Source organism: Phyllopteryx taeniolatus, unplaced genomic scaffold (genome assembly GCF_024500385.1).
Source record: "Phyllopteryx taeniolatus isolate TA_2022b unplaced genomic scaffold, UOR_Ptae_1.2 contig_56, whole genome shotgun sequence".
Classification (NCBI taxonomy): domain Eukaryota; kingdom Metazoa; phylum Chordata; class Actinopteri; order Syngnathiformes; family Syngnathidae; genus Phyllopteryx; species Phyllopteryx taeniolatus.
This window is the reverse complement of record NW_026903514.1, coordinates 64,378-82,093: the sequence shown is the minus strand read 5'-3', so window position 1 is coordinate 82,093 and position 17,716 is coordinate 64,378. Positions and strand designations below refer to the sequence as shown.

Below are 17,716 nucleotides of genomic sequence, written 5' to 3'. Positions count from 1 at the left end.
GACCGGAGCTGTGGCCGTAAGGTGGTCAGTGCCTGTCGTGGCGGCAATAACCGAACCCGTTGGTGGATACCAATGGTGAGGGATGCCGTCAAGCTGAAGAAGGAGTCCTATCGGGCCTTTTTGGCCTGTGGGACTCCTGAGCCAGCTGATGGGTACCGGCTGGCCAAGCGGAATGCAGGCTGGCCAAGCAGAATGCAGGATCTCAGAGTAGTCGCTGCTCCTCCACATCGAGAGGAGCCAAATGAGGTGGCTGGAGCATCTGATTCAGATGCCTCCCGGACGTCAGCCTGGTGAGGTGTTCCGGGCACGTCCCACCGGGAGGAGAGCCCGGGGACGACCCAGGACACGCTGGAGAGACTACGTCCTTCTGCTGGCCTGGGAACGCCTCGGGATCCCCCCGGAAGAGCTGGAAGAAGTGGCTGGGGAGAGGGAAGTCTGGGCGTCCCTGCTAAAGCTACTACCCCCGCAACCCGACCCGGATAAGCGGTAGAAAATGGATGGATGGATGGAAATTCAAGGGCCCCGTCTTTACCGTTATTGATAAAATTATATGAAAATACTCAAACCTTAAACAATATCTTACAATATCTAAAGAATTGGAGAAAACAGTCGGCTTGCGCAACAAAAAATGAACAGTTTGCAATAATTTTTATTGTCACTGTGGATACAGATGTCTTCATCGCCAACCCCAAGAACTTGGAGATCATCTCCAGCATGTGCAAAAAGGTAATGTTTTCTTATGCTGCTCTCAGGTCTACACAATCTGAACTGAATAAAACAGTTCCGAGGTTTGGAGCTTCATGTGACCGGCTGGTGAGTTTTGGTTGTTTTTCCTGTCCCAGGTGCTGACCACAGATTCAGGTGAGGAAGCAGAGTGTCACGCTGCCAAACTGTTGGAGGTGATGATACTGCAGTGCAAAGGCAGAGGGATTGACCAGGTTCGGAAGACAGTCTCCATGCATCACTTAATTACTCTTCATCATAGGTGTCAAACTCAAGGTCCAGGGGGCCAGATGCGGCCCGCCACATCATTTTATGTGGCCCGCGAAAGCAAATCTCGTCAACTTCCGTGATTTTTGCTAAAATCTGTACCCAAATTCCAAATTGTCATAATAATAAACAATAATGGTGAGATATTGCATTTTTCTGTTACCAAACCCTTCTTCTACAGTAACTTAAACAATACTTGAACAAACTATCATCCTTGTCTTCTGATAAAACGAGTTATCCCTCAATTTATTGTGTAATGGTAATCTGATTTTGGTGATTAAACATTTCACTATTCTATCCTCTGAGGGAAATCATAACTACAATGCGGCCCGAGACAAAAAATGAGTTTGACACCCCTGCGCTACATGAACGAGTACTTCCACTTTGGCTCTCCTGTGGTTTAAAGCTTGTGTATTAGTATTTCATCTAAAATTGACCTTTGCTAGACTTTCATCTCCTGACCTTTAACCTTTCGGTTCTTTGATGGCTCTTGCCATGAAGAGAGGTCAGAGGTAGTGAGCAGAGGTAAATTTGTATTTGTGCTTAATTTATACGCATCAAAAGACACACGCTGCTCCACCCTCTCATCGGAGTCAATAAGGTCCCATGATTGACAGAAAGTGATGATGAATATAGCATAGATAAACATACTACGTCAGCACGTCCAAATATGGGCAAGCTTGCACCAGGGCGGTGGCGTCCTTGCGCGTTGCCCCGCGGCCTTTTTCACACTGCTCAAGCACCGTCTGAAAAGGCCTTTCTACCCGACCTTCGTTTCCTCCCCACAATCTACATCCTGTCCCAGTAAGCTTTTGAGACAGAAACCAGAACTGCTGTCATCTGTGATGCAGGTGCCATGGGGACCGCTTCCTGTGGAAAGAGTCTCGAAGACACAGCCAATATCAAAAACACACAGGCAAACTCACATTCAAATGTCATAAAAATTTTGTAAGCCACATTCGAAACATAAATGCTGGTGCGGCTTTGATGTCCTCTTAACTTGTTCTTAATAAAATATTCATAACAATCATAAATGTATGGCGGTGCACGCCCACATGCCAATGAGCACGCATCATACATACTGTATAATGTCACTCACAAACAACTTCCTGTTTGACATGTTCTTGTCCACAATTTTTTTTATATGGCATATTGTGCAATGTCTTTCCTATCAATCACTGATATACTATATATATGTATTGTATTCGCAACAAATAATTTACTGATTAGTATGAAGTTCTGCAGTCACTATTAAGTATTGGCATACTGAACACTGATAACCATGTAGTATTAGATTAATTATTTATCATTGTGTATTGAGAAGCTTCATGGCCTTTTTTAATTCATCACTACAATAATTGAATAAATGGTTGTCTGTATTCGGAACATAATCAAAAATATATAAATAGATAAAAACATTCCTCGGTCAGTGTGGAGAGAAATTGCTAAGAATTATCGCCAGAAACCAGCATGCTTGTGTCACCTGCAAAAAGGATCCATTTCAAGGAGTTTGATATCTTTTATGTACATTAAATAACATTGGACCCAGCATTGACCCCTGTGGGACACCACACACAGTGGCAAAGAATTCTGACTGATGTCCATCCATCAAGCAAGCATATAGGAATCTAAATATTTTCACAAATTCATCAATTTTTATAGTCACTTAATTTTCCTAATAAATTTAATCCCAGTTGTAATCAGGTTATTTTCCAGTGTAGCCATAGACTTTTCTGTCATAATTCATTTGTATTGTGGTGTGTTGTAATTAAGCAACAACCTTTTTTGATTTAATGACACATTTTATTGCTCACTGACATGAAGAAAACCTTCAAGTTCAATCACAAACACTGGAGGAAGAGGAAGGTGGTGGTGTGGCACTGGCTACTCAGGGGCGCCAAACCACAGGCACAGTGTCATGACACAGTTGATGGCGAGCGTCTTGGCGAAAACCAGGCGGAGGGCGAGGACGGTGACGGAGAGGAGGTTCACCTTCTTGTCTGCCAACGACATGCACGTTTAACTCAGCCCGGCAGACTGCGACTCTCGCATGTTCAATACCAACCTGGCACCAAAGCGTCCCGGCACCGCCCTGGTCCCCTGTCACCTGTGGCGGCAAGACAGGAAGCGACATGAGGCGATGACTCCACGTAGTCGACAAGAGGCCGAGGCCGCGCTCCTCACCTTCCTCGCACGTGTCGTTATGTGCGGCTGACAGCAGCGCCACCCGGTTGTATAGCGAGTCGTCCGATATCCGCACGGCGTGTGACTCCTCGAACATGTGTCCTTTTCCCGCCTTCTCCGTGGCGTTGTGTCGACTGAAGCCCGTGGCGAGGCACGCCTTCAGGTTGCCCGCCTCAAGTTTGTAGAAGGACGGCTCAAAATCTTCCCCTAAACACCGACCGCATTCTATCGTTAAGCAGTGAAAACACATCGTGACAATTGGGCCAGAAGCTTGCGCTGTTCGATGTGTTGCTTTTGACCATGTGGGAGTTTTACACAAAACAGGTAACTTGATATCACATTGGGACAACATGGTCGACTCATGTTTTGACCTGTGGCCCAAGCAGAAAGTCCAACATTCCATTAAACTGAGCCGACAACTGGACTTTTCTCTGTTTCTGCTCACCAGGTTCTACACTCAGTCTGTTTCCGCGTCCAAACATCAACGAGTACGCATTTACACAATGTGACACTCAGACTAAAACTGCACCAGCTAACTTTCAGTTTCAGCATTTAATTAAAACAAAACGACTAAGTGTCTTAAGAAAGAAAAAATCCACTTACAGGCCTCCACTGTCAATCTGGTCCCACTTCCAAAAAGTAACCTGTTGATTCCTGACACACAACAGTTGTTTCCTTAACAAGAACCTAAATAACTTCTCCAAGAACCTCATAAGAACTGTTGTGTCCTTGCAACAAATTGCAACTATACAAAATAAAGATAAATAAATAAATAAATAAATAAAATGGTTCTGGGTGCATTTTAGTCAGGTTTTTTGACTTCTTTCAGTCTTTACATTAAGATCATTAGAAAGAACATGTGGAAGTTTCACACATAATATGTAACTTGATATCACATTGGGGCAAAATGGTCGACTCACGTACTAACCGAAAGAACATCTCGGCAACAGAATTCCAACATTTAATCAAATGGAGCTGACAACTGGACTTTTCTCTGTTTCCTCTCACCAGCTTCTAGTCTCAATCTGGTTCTGTGTCCAAACATCAAGTACGCATTTACAAAATGTGACGCTCATACACAAAATCTCTGCACCAACTAACTTTCTGTTTCAACTTTTAATTAAAACAAAAAATAAATAAATCACTTACAGGTCTCCACTCTCAGTCTGGTCCCACTCCCAAAAAGTAACCTGGTGTTTCCTGTAACACATTAGTTGTTTCCTCAACAAGAACCTCATAAGATGCTTGAACAAGAATCTCTCTGACTAACTAAAGTATGAATTTAAAGCTAAATAAATACACAAATCCTCCCACATTCCAAAAACTATGCTCTCATCAAAATTCCACTGGGATAGGCTAAAGCTCCTCCGTAACCATGAACAGGCTCAGCAGGAGAGAAAATGGACAGGGAGACGGAATCTTTCTCAGTCCATGTTCTTTAGTATTGTTTACGTTGTATACATAAAAGCCAAACTTACGAGCCTCCACAGTCACTCTGGTTCCGTTTCCGAAAACTAATCTCCAGCTTCCTGACACACATCAATTGTTACCTCAACAAGAATCTCAAGAAAAGCTTCAATAAGGAAACAATGAGAACCTTTATGGGGTGGCATGGTTAAGGTGCTGATTAGCTTTTTTTGCTCAAATTTTAAAACAAAAAGGACTTTTTCACAAGTGTTGGCCTCTCCACAGTGGCGTTCCTCAGGGGTCCATTCCTCGTCCCACTTGACTTTTATGTCATTCATGTTGACCGGACACCCTTCGCCTAGTGTAAGTGACGTCATGACGCGTGTTTCTCCACGTTTGCATAAAAAAAAAGGGGGTACATTTTCATCAACACACTCAACGTGTTGCCACGGCACTAAGGCATTATCAGGAAGCTGTGATACGTGACACAAACAAGCAGCTGAATCATCCACGAAGAAGAATGAAGCAGAGTAAGAAAGACAAATAAATATGTTCAAAGGCAATTTAGTCAGTACCAATAATGAAAAATACAAGCCAGAGTATGAATGGAATTCCTACTGTGTTCCACCGTGAAACTCGTACCACCCCCGATGACAATCTTGTAGCCCACAGCGGCATCCACACAACAACGCACACTGTGACACAAACCTACACCCTCACCTGCCACGCCCACCACCTGTGGCCTCATTATTTTCTTCAGCTGATGACATCATGTTGGCTCTTTTCGAAGTTCCACTCAAAAGCTATTTTCAGCTAAGACCACAGTTCTTGCTCAAATGCCTGTCAGAACTTAAGGAGGAGGAATGGCCTAACATTATCAATTATCATGCCGATAACGACGTCTTTAAAATTGTTGAGAAGAAGATAATGTACCTCTCGGAATCTGTCGTGATGTACAGATTGTACATGTACGTCTTGATCTTTGTTAAGCTTCAATCTGCCTCATCATTGGTTCAACTATGTTTATTCGGCTGATCATCCTTACCTTCTGCTTCTGCCAGAAACAATTCTCATCAATTCTCATCTTCTGTGGATTTTGGTGTCGCTCTGGTCAGCTTCCAATTCAACTCATTATGTTCATGAAGTCGTCCACAATTACTTTGGGGATAAGAATTATTTGGGTTAAAATAATTTTGCTGTTGCTGATTTTGCTTTGATTATTGTGCACGTGTAACGGTGTCATTCACTTGAATGTTTCTGTAGACACAAATCCATGTGACTAGGCTGCTCGGTGTGGGGCCAATACACAACGCTTTGCAATCTTCATGAACTGTCGCCTCACTTGCACTCAGTTTCTACAAGTGTCTGTTTCTCCCCCATCAAAGTTTGTTCTGTCAGTCTGCAATAGGAAGGAGTTTGAGTCATGTGACGACATTGTGAGGTAAGAGCTCGGGTGCAGAAGAGAAGAGCGGAGTTGACGGAAATTCATTCAGCATGTTTCTGTCTGCTTGGTCGCTGCTCGTCATCACTGTGGCAGGTGAGTGCTGCTCGCCGAGGTCAAGGGTCACTCGACAGGTTCATGCTGAAACACGCTTGTCTCATCCTTCAGGCGCCAGCGGTGACCAGCTTGAGGCAGTCACGGGCTAAGTGTTGGCATCAGAAGGCAAACAGGTGACACTGTCGTACGTTTACGCCACAGTGCCTACTGGTGGTGATCATTTCTTCTGGTACCAACAACTTCCTGGACAAGCACCACACTTCCTGCTTTCCCACTTGGCAACTGGCAGCCCGTTAAGCGCCAAGCCAGAAATGTCGGCGAGCGTGGAAAGTGACAGAAGACGAGTGCACCTGCACATCGAGGATGTGACAATTGAGCACTCTGCAGTGTACTACTGTGCTGTGAAGACCACAGTGACACAAGCGCCACATTCTTGTTACAAGAACATTTCCTCTTCCTAAGCTCATCACATCACACTCCCCTCTAGTAGCTTACAAAAAAAATCTCCCAAAAAAAACAACAACTTTATTTACCTTGTTTCAAATTATTATGCACATTAGTGTTTCAAGACATTTTATAGGTTTTAAAGAACTGAAAATAGTTTGACTTAAATTTTGGAATATGGCCTGTTGTTTGATAGCAGCTTCCCAATTCTTGCATCCATTGGACTTTTGGGAGAAGTTCTGTTTTGAATTTCTTTGCGGGATGTTACGAAAGCCTCCCGGAGCTGCTGTTTGGATGTGAACTGCCTCCCAACCTCATACAAACCCCAATTCCAATGAAGTTGTGTAAAACATATATAAAACAGAATGCAATGATTTACAAATCATTTTCAAACTATATTCAATTAACTACACCACAAAGACAAAATATTTAATGTTCAAACTGATATTGTTTTTTTGCAAATATTCACTTGTTTTGAATTTGATGCCTGCAACACCTTCCAAAAAAGCATGTTTCACCTTTCCTTTTAACAACACTCAGTAAGTGTTTGGGAACTGAGGACGCAAATTGTTGAAGCTTTGCGGCTGGATCATTTCCCAATTTTTGCTTGATGTACAACTTAAGTTGCTCAACGGGTCTCTGTTGTCGTATTTTGCACTTCATAATGTGCCACACATTTTCAATGGCAGAGAGGCCTCGACTGTTGGCGGGCCAGTCTCCAAAGCCACAATTTTGTAACACGGGAAGAATGTGGCTTGGTATTGTCTTGCTGAAATAAGCAGGGAAATCCCCCCAAAAAAGACATTGCTTGGATGGCAGCATATGTTGCTCCGAAACCTGTATGTACATTTCAGCATTTAATGGTGCCTTCACAGATGTGCAAGTTATCTGCCAGTTGCCCATCTCTGCCCTACACCAAAATCATTATATAATTTAGGGACTCGTCCTAAGTTCTTTTCAGAAATGATTCGGAAATCTCATTAATATTTACAGAAATTGTTTGATTGTAGTGAATGGCTCAAATTGTTGAGCAAAGAAACATAAAGCTGTTGAAGCAATAATTTTGTCCAGGCCAGTTTCATTCTTTGTCAAACAGAAGGGTACCAACAATTCTGTCCACATCTGTGGCTGTTCTTCTCAAGGTGGTGTGATGAGATCCGAAGACCACATGGTGATTGCTGAAGGAAACTTGGAAACCTTATGTGACTTGGCTAGCAGTGACATGGGCCTGCCTGTGTCATAGAAAAAGCCTGCTTCTCCTCCACACCGGCTTATCAGCCAGTATTCCGAAGACGAAGTAGAAGCAGATGTGATGAAGATGACATTCAGGCGAGAGGGAAGAACCACTGTGCGGTGCTGCGATGACGGAGGACATGTCTGACAAGGAGCACGTTGATGTCATTGCAACAGGAAGCGAAGGCCGCACCTCCTCAGCCACAAGTCAGCATTCACGCAGACTGCCAGTGCAGACATGAATCGTGTGCTCGTGTGCGTGCTGACGGCTGCTTTGAGTCTCGGTGAGGTCATTTGAGGTCACTGCTGATTTCAGCTGGCGTCTGAACACCTTTGTCGCTCTCTTGACAGGAAACGGTCAGCAAACGGTGCACCAGCCGGCGGGCAATGTCTACGCTGTGGAGGGCGCAAGGGTGACGCTGGACTGCAGCTACGACAGCACACGGAGCGACGACTTTATCTTCTGGTACAAACAGCAAGTGAACGCAGCACCCGAGTTTGTTCTGAGCATCTCAAAGATCGGTCAGGGCAAGACGGAGAAGAAGTACGCCGACAGGTTTCGCTCCAGCATGGACGCCAGCGCCACGCAAGCTCCTCTGCATATCGAGAGCGTGAAGCTGAGCGACTCGGCACTCTACTACTGTGCCCTGCGGCCCACGCTGACACATCCGCTGGCGTGCCTGCACAAAAACACCTGCACCCGTCTCGTGCCACGTCACATTGGGGGTGTGGAGCGAACGGCTTGATTTTGAATGGTTGTTAACAATTTTCTCTTTGGTGTGTTGAATTTGAAAGAAATATTTTGTTTATATGTTGCCAATAAAAGAAATGAGATCCACTTACAGAAATCATTCACACCATCACTGAGCGCGAACTGAACCCGAGCTGCCTGCACAGAAGTCAGTTGATAGACCAGTGGTTTATAAACATGCTTTGTTAAATAAATACAATTTTAAAAAGTACAGTATGCTATGGGGAAGAGCATGCGTGTGTGACCCCGAAACAGCTCTGCGGCTGCCACTCACACGTATACACTTCCTGCCTGAGTTGAAGACGCACAAAACAAACAACACGCTGCTCCACCTTCTCATCAGGGTCAACAAGGTCATATGACTGACAGAAAGTCATGACGATGATGAATATAACATATATAAACCACGTTAGCATTTTCAAGTATGGGCAAGCTTGCCCCGGTGCGCTGTCCCGCGGCCTTTTCACACTACTCAAGTACAGTGTGAAAAGGCCTTTCTACCTGACCTCCATTTCCTCCTTACAATGTCCAACCCCAATTCCAATGAAGTTGGGACATTGTGTTAAACGTAAATAAAAACGGAATGCAGTGATTTGCAAATCATGTTCCACCTATATTTAATTGAAAACACTACAAAGACAAGATATTTAATGTTCAAACTGATAAACCTTATTGTTTTTAGCAAATAATCAATAACGTTGAATTTTATGGTTGTCATGAACGGAACAGTGGATAGGACCCAAAAATGCACGAATCCAAAACAGTTAATGATTATTTGCTAAAAACAATACATTAATTGGAATTGGGGTTGTACATCCGGTCCCAGTAAGCTTTTAAGACAGGAACCATAACTGCTGTCATCTGTCACAGATTGCAGGTGCCATGGCGACCACTTCCTTTGGAAAGAGTCGCGAAGACACAACCAATATCAAAAACACAGGCAAACTCACATCGTAAACTTCATAAACATTTTGTTAGCCACATTTGAATCACAGATGATTGTGCAGCTTTGCTGTCCTCTTAACTTGTTCTTCATAAAGTATTCATAATAACAATAATTGCATGGCGATTGACTCCCACATGCCAACGAGCACGCCTTCAATATACTGGAGAACATGTCACTCATGTCAACAACTTCCCTGTTTGACACCCTGTTCACTATTGAATGCTATTGCGCATTGTGTAATGGCTTCCAGAAACCAGCATGTCGGTGTCATCTGCAATATAGGATACATTTGAAGGATTTTTATACATTGCAAATATAATTTATGTACGTTAAATAACATTGGTCCCAGCACTGACTCCTGTGGGACACCAGCATTGTCCAAGAATTCTGACTGATATCCATCCATCATCACAAACTGTTGCCTTTTCTCCAAATTGCTCCTCACCCAATTCAAAACTCACCCCGAATCCCATATTGTTCGAATGTTGTTGTTGTTAATGTTATTAATTTATTGTGATTCATTGTCTCAAATGCATTAATGTCACAATCACAATTTTTTTTGTTGTCCACGGAGTTAGGGATTTCTTAGATGAGTTCTGTTCAGGCTAGGGCTTTCGACCGGTTTCCTCTGAATTCATCGTGACTCTTGGTGAGTATTTTATTTGTGTCTATACATTTGCATTAGCTGTTATACATTTTCACTAATTCAATAAAAAAAAAATTTACATATTCTCTTATGAGGATACTTATACTAACTTATTTTTAGATTCTTATGTTTATTTTCTGCTTTCTTAGTTCTGTTTTGCAAATTATCTGTTTTCCTTTTACGAGCAACTTTTTTGTCATATAGCAGTTTTCACAAATTCATCAAATGCAATAGTCACATCCATTTCTTGATAAATTGAATTCCATTGTCATCAGGTTGTTTTCCAGTGTAGCCATAGACTTTTCTGTCATAATTCATTTGTATTGTGGTGTGTTGTAATTAAGCAACAACCTTTTTTGATTTAATGACACATTTTATTGCTCACTGACATGAAGAAAACCTTCAAGTTCAATCACAAACACTGGAGGAAGAGGAAGGTGGTGGTGTGGCACTGGCTACTCAGGGGCGCCAAACCACAGGCGCAGTGTCATGACACAGTTGATGGCGAGCGTCTTGGCGAAAACCAGGCGGAGGGCGAGGACGGTGACGGAGAGGAGGTTCACCTTCTCGTCTGCCAACGACATGCACGTTTAACTCAGCCCGGCAGACTGCGACTCTCGCATGTTCAATACCAACCTGGCACCAAAGCGTCCCGGCACCGCCCTGGTCCCCTGTCACCTGTGGCGGCATGACAGGAAGTGACATGAGGCGATGACTCCACGTAGTCGACAAGAGGCCGAGGCCGCGCTCCTCACCTTCCTCGCACGTGTCGTTATGTGCGGCTGACAGCAGCGCCACCTGGTTGTATAGCGAGTCGTCCGATATCCGCACGGCGTGTGACTCCTCGAACATGTGTCCTTTTCCCGCCTTCTCCGTGGCGTTGTGTCGACTGAAGCCGGTGGCGAGGCACGCCTTCAGGTTGCCCGCCTCAAGTTTGTAGAAGGACGGCTCAAAATCTTCCCCTAAACACCGACCGCATTCTATCGTTAAGCAGTGAAAACGCATCGTGACAATTGGGCCAGAAGCTTGCGCTGTTCGATGTGTTGCTTTTGACCATGTGGGAGTTTTACACAAAACAGGTAACTTGATATCACATTGGGACAACATGGTCGACTCATGTTTTGACCTGTTGCCCAAGCAGAAACTCTTGACAACAGAAGTCCAACATTCCATTAAACTGAGCCGACAACTGGACTTTTCTCTGTTTCTGCTCACCAGGTTCTACACTCAGTCTGTTTCCGCGTCCAAACATCAACGAGTACGCATTTACACAATGTGACACTCATAGACTAAAACTGCACCAGCTAACTTTCAGTTTCAGCATTTAATTAAAACAAAACGACTGTCTTCAGAAAGAAAAAATCCACTTACAGGCCTCCACTGTCAATCTGGTCTCACTTCCAAAAAGTAACCTGTTGATTCCTGACACACAACAGTTGTTTCCTTAACAAGAACCTAAATAACTTCTCCAAGAACCTCATAAGAACTGTTGTGTCCTTGCAACAAATAGCAAATATACAAAATAAAGATAAATAAATGAATAAATAAAATGGTCTGGGTGCATTTTAGTCAGGTTTTTTGACTTATTTCAGTCTTTACATTAAGATCATTAGAAAGAACGTGGAAGTTTCACACATAATATGTAACTTGATATCACATTGGGGCAAAATGGTCCAGTCACGTACTAACCGAAAGAACATCTCGGCAACAGAATTCCAACATTTAATCAAATGGAGCTGACAACTGGACTTTTCTCGGTTTCCTCTCACCAGCTTCTAGACTCAATCTGGTTCTGTGTCCAAACATCAAGTACACATTTACAAAATGTGACGCTCATACACAAAATCTCTGCACCAACTAACTTTCTGTTTCAACTTTTAATTAAAACAAAAAATAAATAAATCACTTACAGGTCTCCACTCTCAGTCTGGTCCCACTCCCAAAAAGTAACCTGGTGCTTCCTGTCACACATTAGTTGTTTCCTCAACAAGAACCTCATAAGATGCTTGAACAAGAATCTCTCTGACTAACTAAAGTATGAATTTAAAGCTAAATAAATACACAAATCCTCCCACATTCCAAAAACTATGCTCTCATCAAAATTCCACTGGGATAGGCTAAAGCTCCTCCGTAACCATGAACAGGCTCAGCAGGAGAGAAAATGGACAGGGAGACGGAATCTTTCTCAGTCCATGTTCTTTAGTATTGTTTACGTTGTAAACATAAAAGCCAAACTTACGAGCCTCCACAGTTACTCTGGTTCCGTTTCCGAAAACTAATCTCCAGCTTCCTGACACACATCAATTGTTACCTCAACAAGAACCTCAAGAAAAGCTTCAACAAGGAAACAATGAGAACCTTTATGGGGTGGCATGGTTAAGGTGCTGATTAGCTTTTTTTGCTCAAATTTTAAAACAAAAAGGACTTTTTCACAAGTGTTGGCCTCTCCACAGTGGCGTTCCTCAGGGGTCCATTCCTCGTCCCACTTGACTTTTATGTCATTCATGTTGACCGGACACCCTTCGCCTAGTGTAAGTGACGTCATGACGCGTGTTTCTCCACGTTTGCATAAAAAAAAAGGGGGTACATTTTCATCAACACACTCAACGTGTTGCCACGGCACTAAGGCATTATCAGGAAGCTGTGATACGTGACACAAACAAGCAGCTGAATCAACCACGAAGAAGAATGAAGCAGAGTAAGAAAGACAAATAAATATGTTCAAAGGCAATTTAGTCAGTACCAATAATGAAAAATACAAGCCATAGTATTAATGGAATTCCTACTGTGTTCCACCGTGAAACTCGTACCACCCCTGATGACAATCTTGTAGCCCACAGCGGCATCCACACAACAACGCACACTGTGACACAAACCTACACCCTCACCTGCCACGCCCACCACCTGTGGCCTCATTATTTTCTTCAGCTGATGACATCATGTTGGGTCTTTTCGAAGTTCCACTCAAAAGCTATTTTCAGCTAAGACCACAGTTCTTGCTCAAATGCCTGTCAGAACTTAAGGAGGAGGAATGGCCTAACATTATCAATTATCATGCCGATAACGACGTCTTTAAAATTGTTGAGAAGAAGATAATGTACCTCTCGGAATCTGTCGTGATGTACAGATTGTACATGTACGTCTTGATCTTTGTTAAGCTTCAATCTGCCTCATCATTGGTTCAACTATGTTTATTCGGCTGATCATCCTTACCTTCTGCTTCTGCCAGAAACAATTCTCATCAATTCTCATCTTCTGTGGATTATGGTGTCGCACTGGTCAGCTTCCAATTCAACTCATTTTGTTCATGAAGTCGTCCACAATTACTTTGGGGATAAGAATTATTTGGTTAAAAATAATGCGTAAAAAAGAACATACGCACGAATGGGACAATATGGCTTTTGAGCCAGAAACCATAACTGCTGTCATTTGTGACGCAGGTGCCATGGCCACCACTTCCTGTGGAAAGAGTCGCGATTTGGTTGCATAACTATTTGTTGGTTCACCACTGATTTTGCTTTGATTATTGTGCACATGTAACGGTGTTATTCACTTGAATGTTTCTGTAGACACAAATCCATGTGACTTGGCTGCTCGGTGTGGGGCCAATACACAACTCTTTGCAATCTTCATGAACTGTCGCCTCACTTGCACTCAGTTTCTACAAGTGTCTGTTTCTCCCCCATCAAACTTTGTTCTGTCAGTCTGCAATAGGGTGGAGTTTGAGTCACGTGACGACATTGTGAGGTAAGAGCTCGGGTGCAGAAGAGAAGAGCGGAGTTGACGGAAATTCATTCAGCATGTTTCTGTCTGCTTGGTCGCTGCTCGTCATCACTGTGGCAGGTGAGTGCTGCTCGCCGAGGTCAAGGGTCACTCGACAGGTTCATGCTGAAACACGCTTGTCTCATCCTTCAGGCGCCAGCGGTGACCAGCTTGAGGCAGTCACGGGCGAAGTGTTGGCATCAGAAGGCAAACAGGTGACACTGTCGTACGTTTACGCCACAGTGCCTACTGGTGGTGATTATTTCTTCTGGTACCAACAACTTCCTGGACAAGCACCACACTTCCTGCTTTCCCACTTGGGAAGCGGCAGCACGTTCAACGCCAAGCAAGGAATATCGGCGAGCGTGGAAAGTGACAGGAGACGAGTGCACCTGCACATCGAGGATGTGACAATTGAGCACTCTGCAGTGTACTACTGTGCTGTGAAGACCACAGTGACACAAGCGCCACATTCTTGTTACAAGAACATTTCCTCTTCCTAAGCTCATCACATCACACTCCCCTCTAGTAGCTTACAAAAAAAATCTCCCAAAAAAAAACAAAACTTTATTTACCTTGTTTCAAATTATTATGCACATTAGTGTTTCAAGACATTTTATAGGTTTTAAAGAACTGAAAATAGTTTGACTTAAATTTTGGAATAGGGCCTGTTGTTTGATAGCAGCTTCCCAATTCTTGCATCCATTGGACTTTTGGGAGAAGTTCTGTTTTGAATTTCTTTGCGGGATGTTACGAAAGCCTCCCGGAGCTGCTGTTTGGATGTGAACTGCCTCCCAACCTCATACAAACCCCAATTCCAATGAAGTTGTGTAAAACATACATAAAAACAGAATGCAATGATTTACAAATCATTTTCAAACTATATTCAATTAACTACACCGCGAAGACAAAATATTTAATGTTCAAACTGATATTGTTTTTTTGCAAATATTCACTCGTTTTGAATTTGATGCCTGCAACACCTTCCAAAAAAGCATGTTTCACCTTTCCTTTTAACAACACTCAGTAAGTGTTTGGGAACTGAGGACACAAATTGTTGAAGCTTTGCGGCTGGATCATTTCCCAATTTTTGCTTGATGTACAACTTAAGTTGCTCAACGGGTCTCTGTTGTCGTATTTTGCACTTCATAATGTGCCACACATTTTCAATGGCAGAGAGGCCTCGACTGTTGGCGGGCCAGTCTTGTACGCGCACTCTTTTACTCCAAAGCCACGATTTTGTAACACGGGAAGAATGTGGCTTGGTATTGTCTTGCTGAAATAAGCAGGGAAATCCCCCCAAAAAAGACATTGCTTGGATGGCAGCATATGTTGCTCCGAAACCTGTATGTACATTTCAGCTTTTAATGGTGCCTTCACAGATGTGCAAGTTATCTGCCAGTTGCCCATCTCTGCCCTAAACCAAAATCATTATATAATTTAGGGACTCGTCCTAAATTCTTTTCAGAAATGATTCGGAAATCTCATTAATATTTACAGAAATTGTTTGATTGTAGTGATTGGCTCAAATTGTTCAGCAAAGAAATATAAAGCTATAGAGGCATTAATTTTGTCCAGGCCACTTTCATTCTTTGTCAAACAGAAGGGTACCAACAATTCTGTCCACATCTGTGGCTTTTCTTCTCAAGGTGGTGTGATGAGATCCGGAGACCACATGGTGATTGCTGAAGGAAACTTGGAAACCTTATGTGACTTGGCTAGCAGTGACATGGGCCTGCCTGTGTCATAGAAAAAGCCTGCTTCTCCTCCACACCGGCTTATCAGGCAGTATTCCGAAGACGAAGTAGAAGCAGATGTGATGAAGATGACATTCAGGCGAGAGGGAAGAACCACTGTGCGGTGCTGCGATGACGGAGGACATGTCTGACAAGGTGCACGTTGATGTCATTGCAACAGGAAGCGAAGGCCGCACCTCCACAGCCACAAGTCAGCATTCACGCAGACTGCCAGTGCAGACATGAATCGTGTGCTCGTGTGCGTGCTGACGGCTGCTTTGAGTCTCGGTGAGGTCATTTGAGGTCACTGCTGCTTTCAGCTGGCGTCTGAACACCTTTGTCGCTCTCTTGACAGGAAACGGTCAGCAAACAGTGCACCAGCCGGCGGGCGATGTCTACGCTGTGGAGGGCGCAAGGGTGACGCTGGACTGCAGCTACGACAGCATACAGAGCGACGACTGTATCTTCTGGTACAAACAGCAAGTGAACGCAGCACCCGAGTTTGTTCTGAGCATCTCAAAGATCGGTCAGGGCAAGACGGAGAAGAAGTACGCCGACAGGTTTCGCTCCAGCATGGACGCCAGCGCCACGCAAGCTCCTCTGCATATCGAGAGCGTGAAGCTGAGCGACTCGGCACTCTACTACTGTGCCCTGCGGCCCACGCTGACACATCCGCTGGCGTGCCTGCACAAAAACACCTGCACCCGTCTCGTGCCACGTCACATTGGGGGTGTGGAGCGAACGGCTTGATTTTGAATGGTTGTTAACAATTTTCTCTTTGGTGTGTTGAATTTGAAAGAAATATTTTGTTTATATGTTGCCAATAAAAGAAATGAGATCCACTTACAGAAATCATTCACACCATCACTGAGCGCGAACTGAACCCGAGCTGCCTGCACAGAAGTCAGTTGATAGACCAGTGGTTTATAAACATGCTTTGTTAAATAAATACAATTTAAAAAAGTACAGTATGCTATGGGGAAGAGCATGCGTGTGTGACCCCGAAACAGCTCTGCGGCTGCCACTCACACGTATACACTTCCTGCCTGAGTTGAAGACGCACAAAACAAACAACACGCTGCTCCACCTTCTCATCAGGGTCAACAAGGTCATATGACTGACAGAAAGTCATGACGATGATGAATATAACATATATAAACCACGTTAGCATTTTCAAGTATGGGCAAGCTTGCCCCGGTGCGCTGTCCCGCGGCCTTTTCACACTACTCAAGTACAGTGTGAAAAGGCCTTTCTACCTGACCTCCATTTCCTCCTTACAATGTCCAACCCCAATTCCAATGAAGTTGGGACATTGTGTTAAACGTAAATAAAAACGGAATGCAGTGATTTGCAAATCATGTTCCACCTATATTTAATTGAAAACACTACAAAGACAAGATATTTAATGTTCAAACTGATAAACCTTATTGTTTTTAGCAAATAATCAATAACGTTGAATTTTATGGTTGTCATGAACGGAACAGAGGATAGGACCCAAAAATGCACGACTCCAAAACAGTTAATGATTATTTGCTAAAAACAATACATTGGAATTGGGGTTGTACATCCGGTCCCAGTAAGCTTTTAAGACAGGAACCATAACTGCTGTCATCTGTGACGCAGGTGCCATGGCGACCACTTCCTTTGGAAAGAGTCGCGAAGACACAACCAATATCAAGAACACAGGCAAACTCACATCGTAATGTCATAAACATTTTGTTAGCCACATTTGAATCACAGATGATTGTGCAGCTTTGCTGTCCTCTTAACTTGTTCTTCATAAAGTATTCATAACAACAATAATTGCATGGCGATTGACTCCCACATGCCAACGAGCACGCCTTCAATATACTGTATAACATGTCACTCATGTCAACAACTTCCCTTTTTGACACCCTGTTCACTATTGAATGCTATTGCGCATTGTGTAATGGCTTCCCTATCAATTACTGACATAAGATGAGTAAGTATAGCATTTGCAATTCATGATTTACTGATTAGTATGGAGTACTGTATTCACTATTGAGTACTGGTACAGTGATCATCATGTAGTATGAATGATTTATTCTTCATTACTGTGTATTGAGAAGCTTTTTGGCCTCTTTTTCTTCATCAATAC

General features: G+C 43.4%; 3 gene segments (V, D, J or C); all 3 read left to right on the top strand.

Moving 5' to 3' along the window:
• Positions 1 to 6,637: 6,637 nt before the first annotated feature.
• On the top strand, positions 6,638 to 8,594 carry LOC133473840 (T cell receptor alpha variable 18-like). The segment is given in 2 exon segments: positions 6,638 to 8,040; positions 8,108 to 8,594. Coding segments are annotated over 2 exon segments (441 nt in total).
• Positions 8,595 to 13,313: 4,719 nt separating this feature from the next.
• On the top strand, positions 13,314 to 14,501 carry LOC133473841 (T cell receptor alpha variable 26-2-like). The segment is given in 2 exon segments: positions 13,314 to 13,942; positions 14,015 to 14,501. Coding segments are annotated over 2 exon segments (393 nt in total).
• Positions 14,502 to 14,694: 193 nt separating this feature from the next.
• LOC133473838 (T cell receptor alpha variable 18-like) lies at positions 14,695 to 16,439 on the top strand. The segment is given in 2 exon segments: positions 14,695 to 15,885; positions 15,953 to 16,439. Coding segments are annotated over 2 exon segments (441 nt in total).
• The last annotated feature ends 1,277 nt before the right edge of the window (positions 16,440 to 17,716 follow it).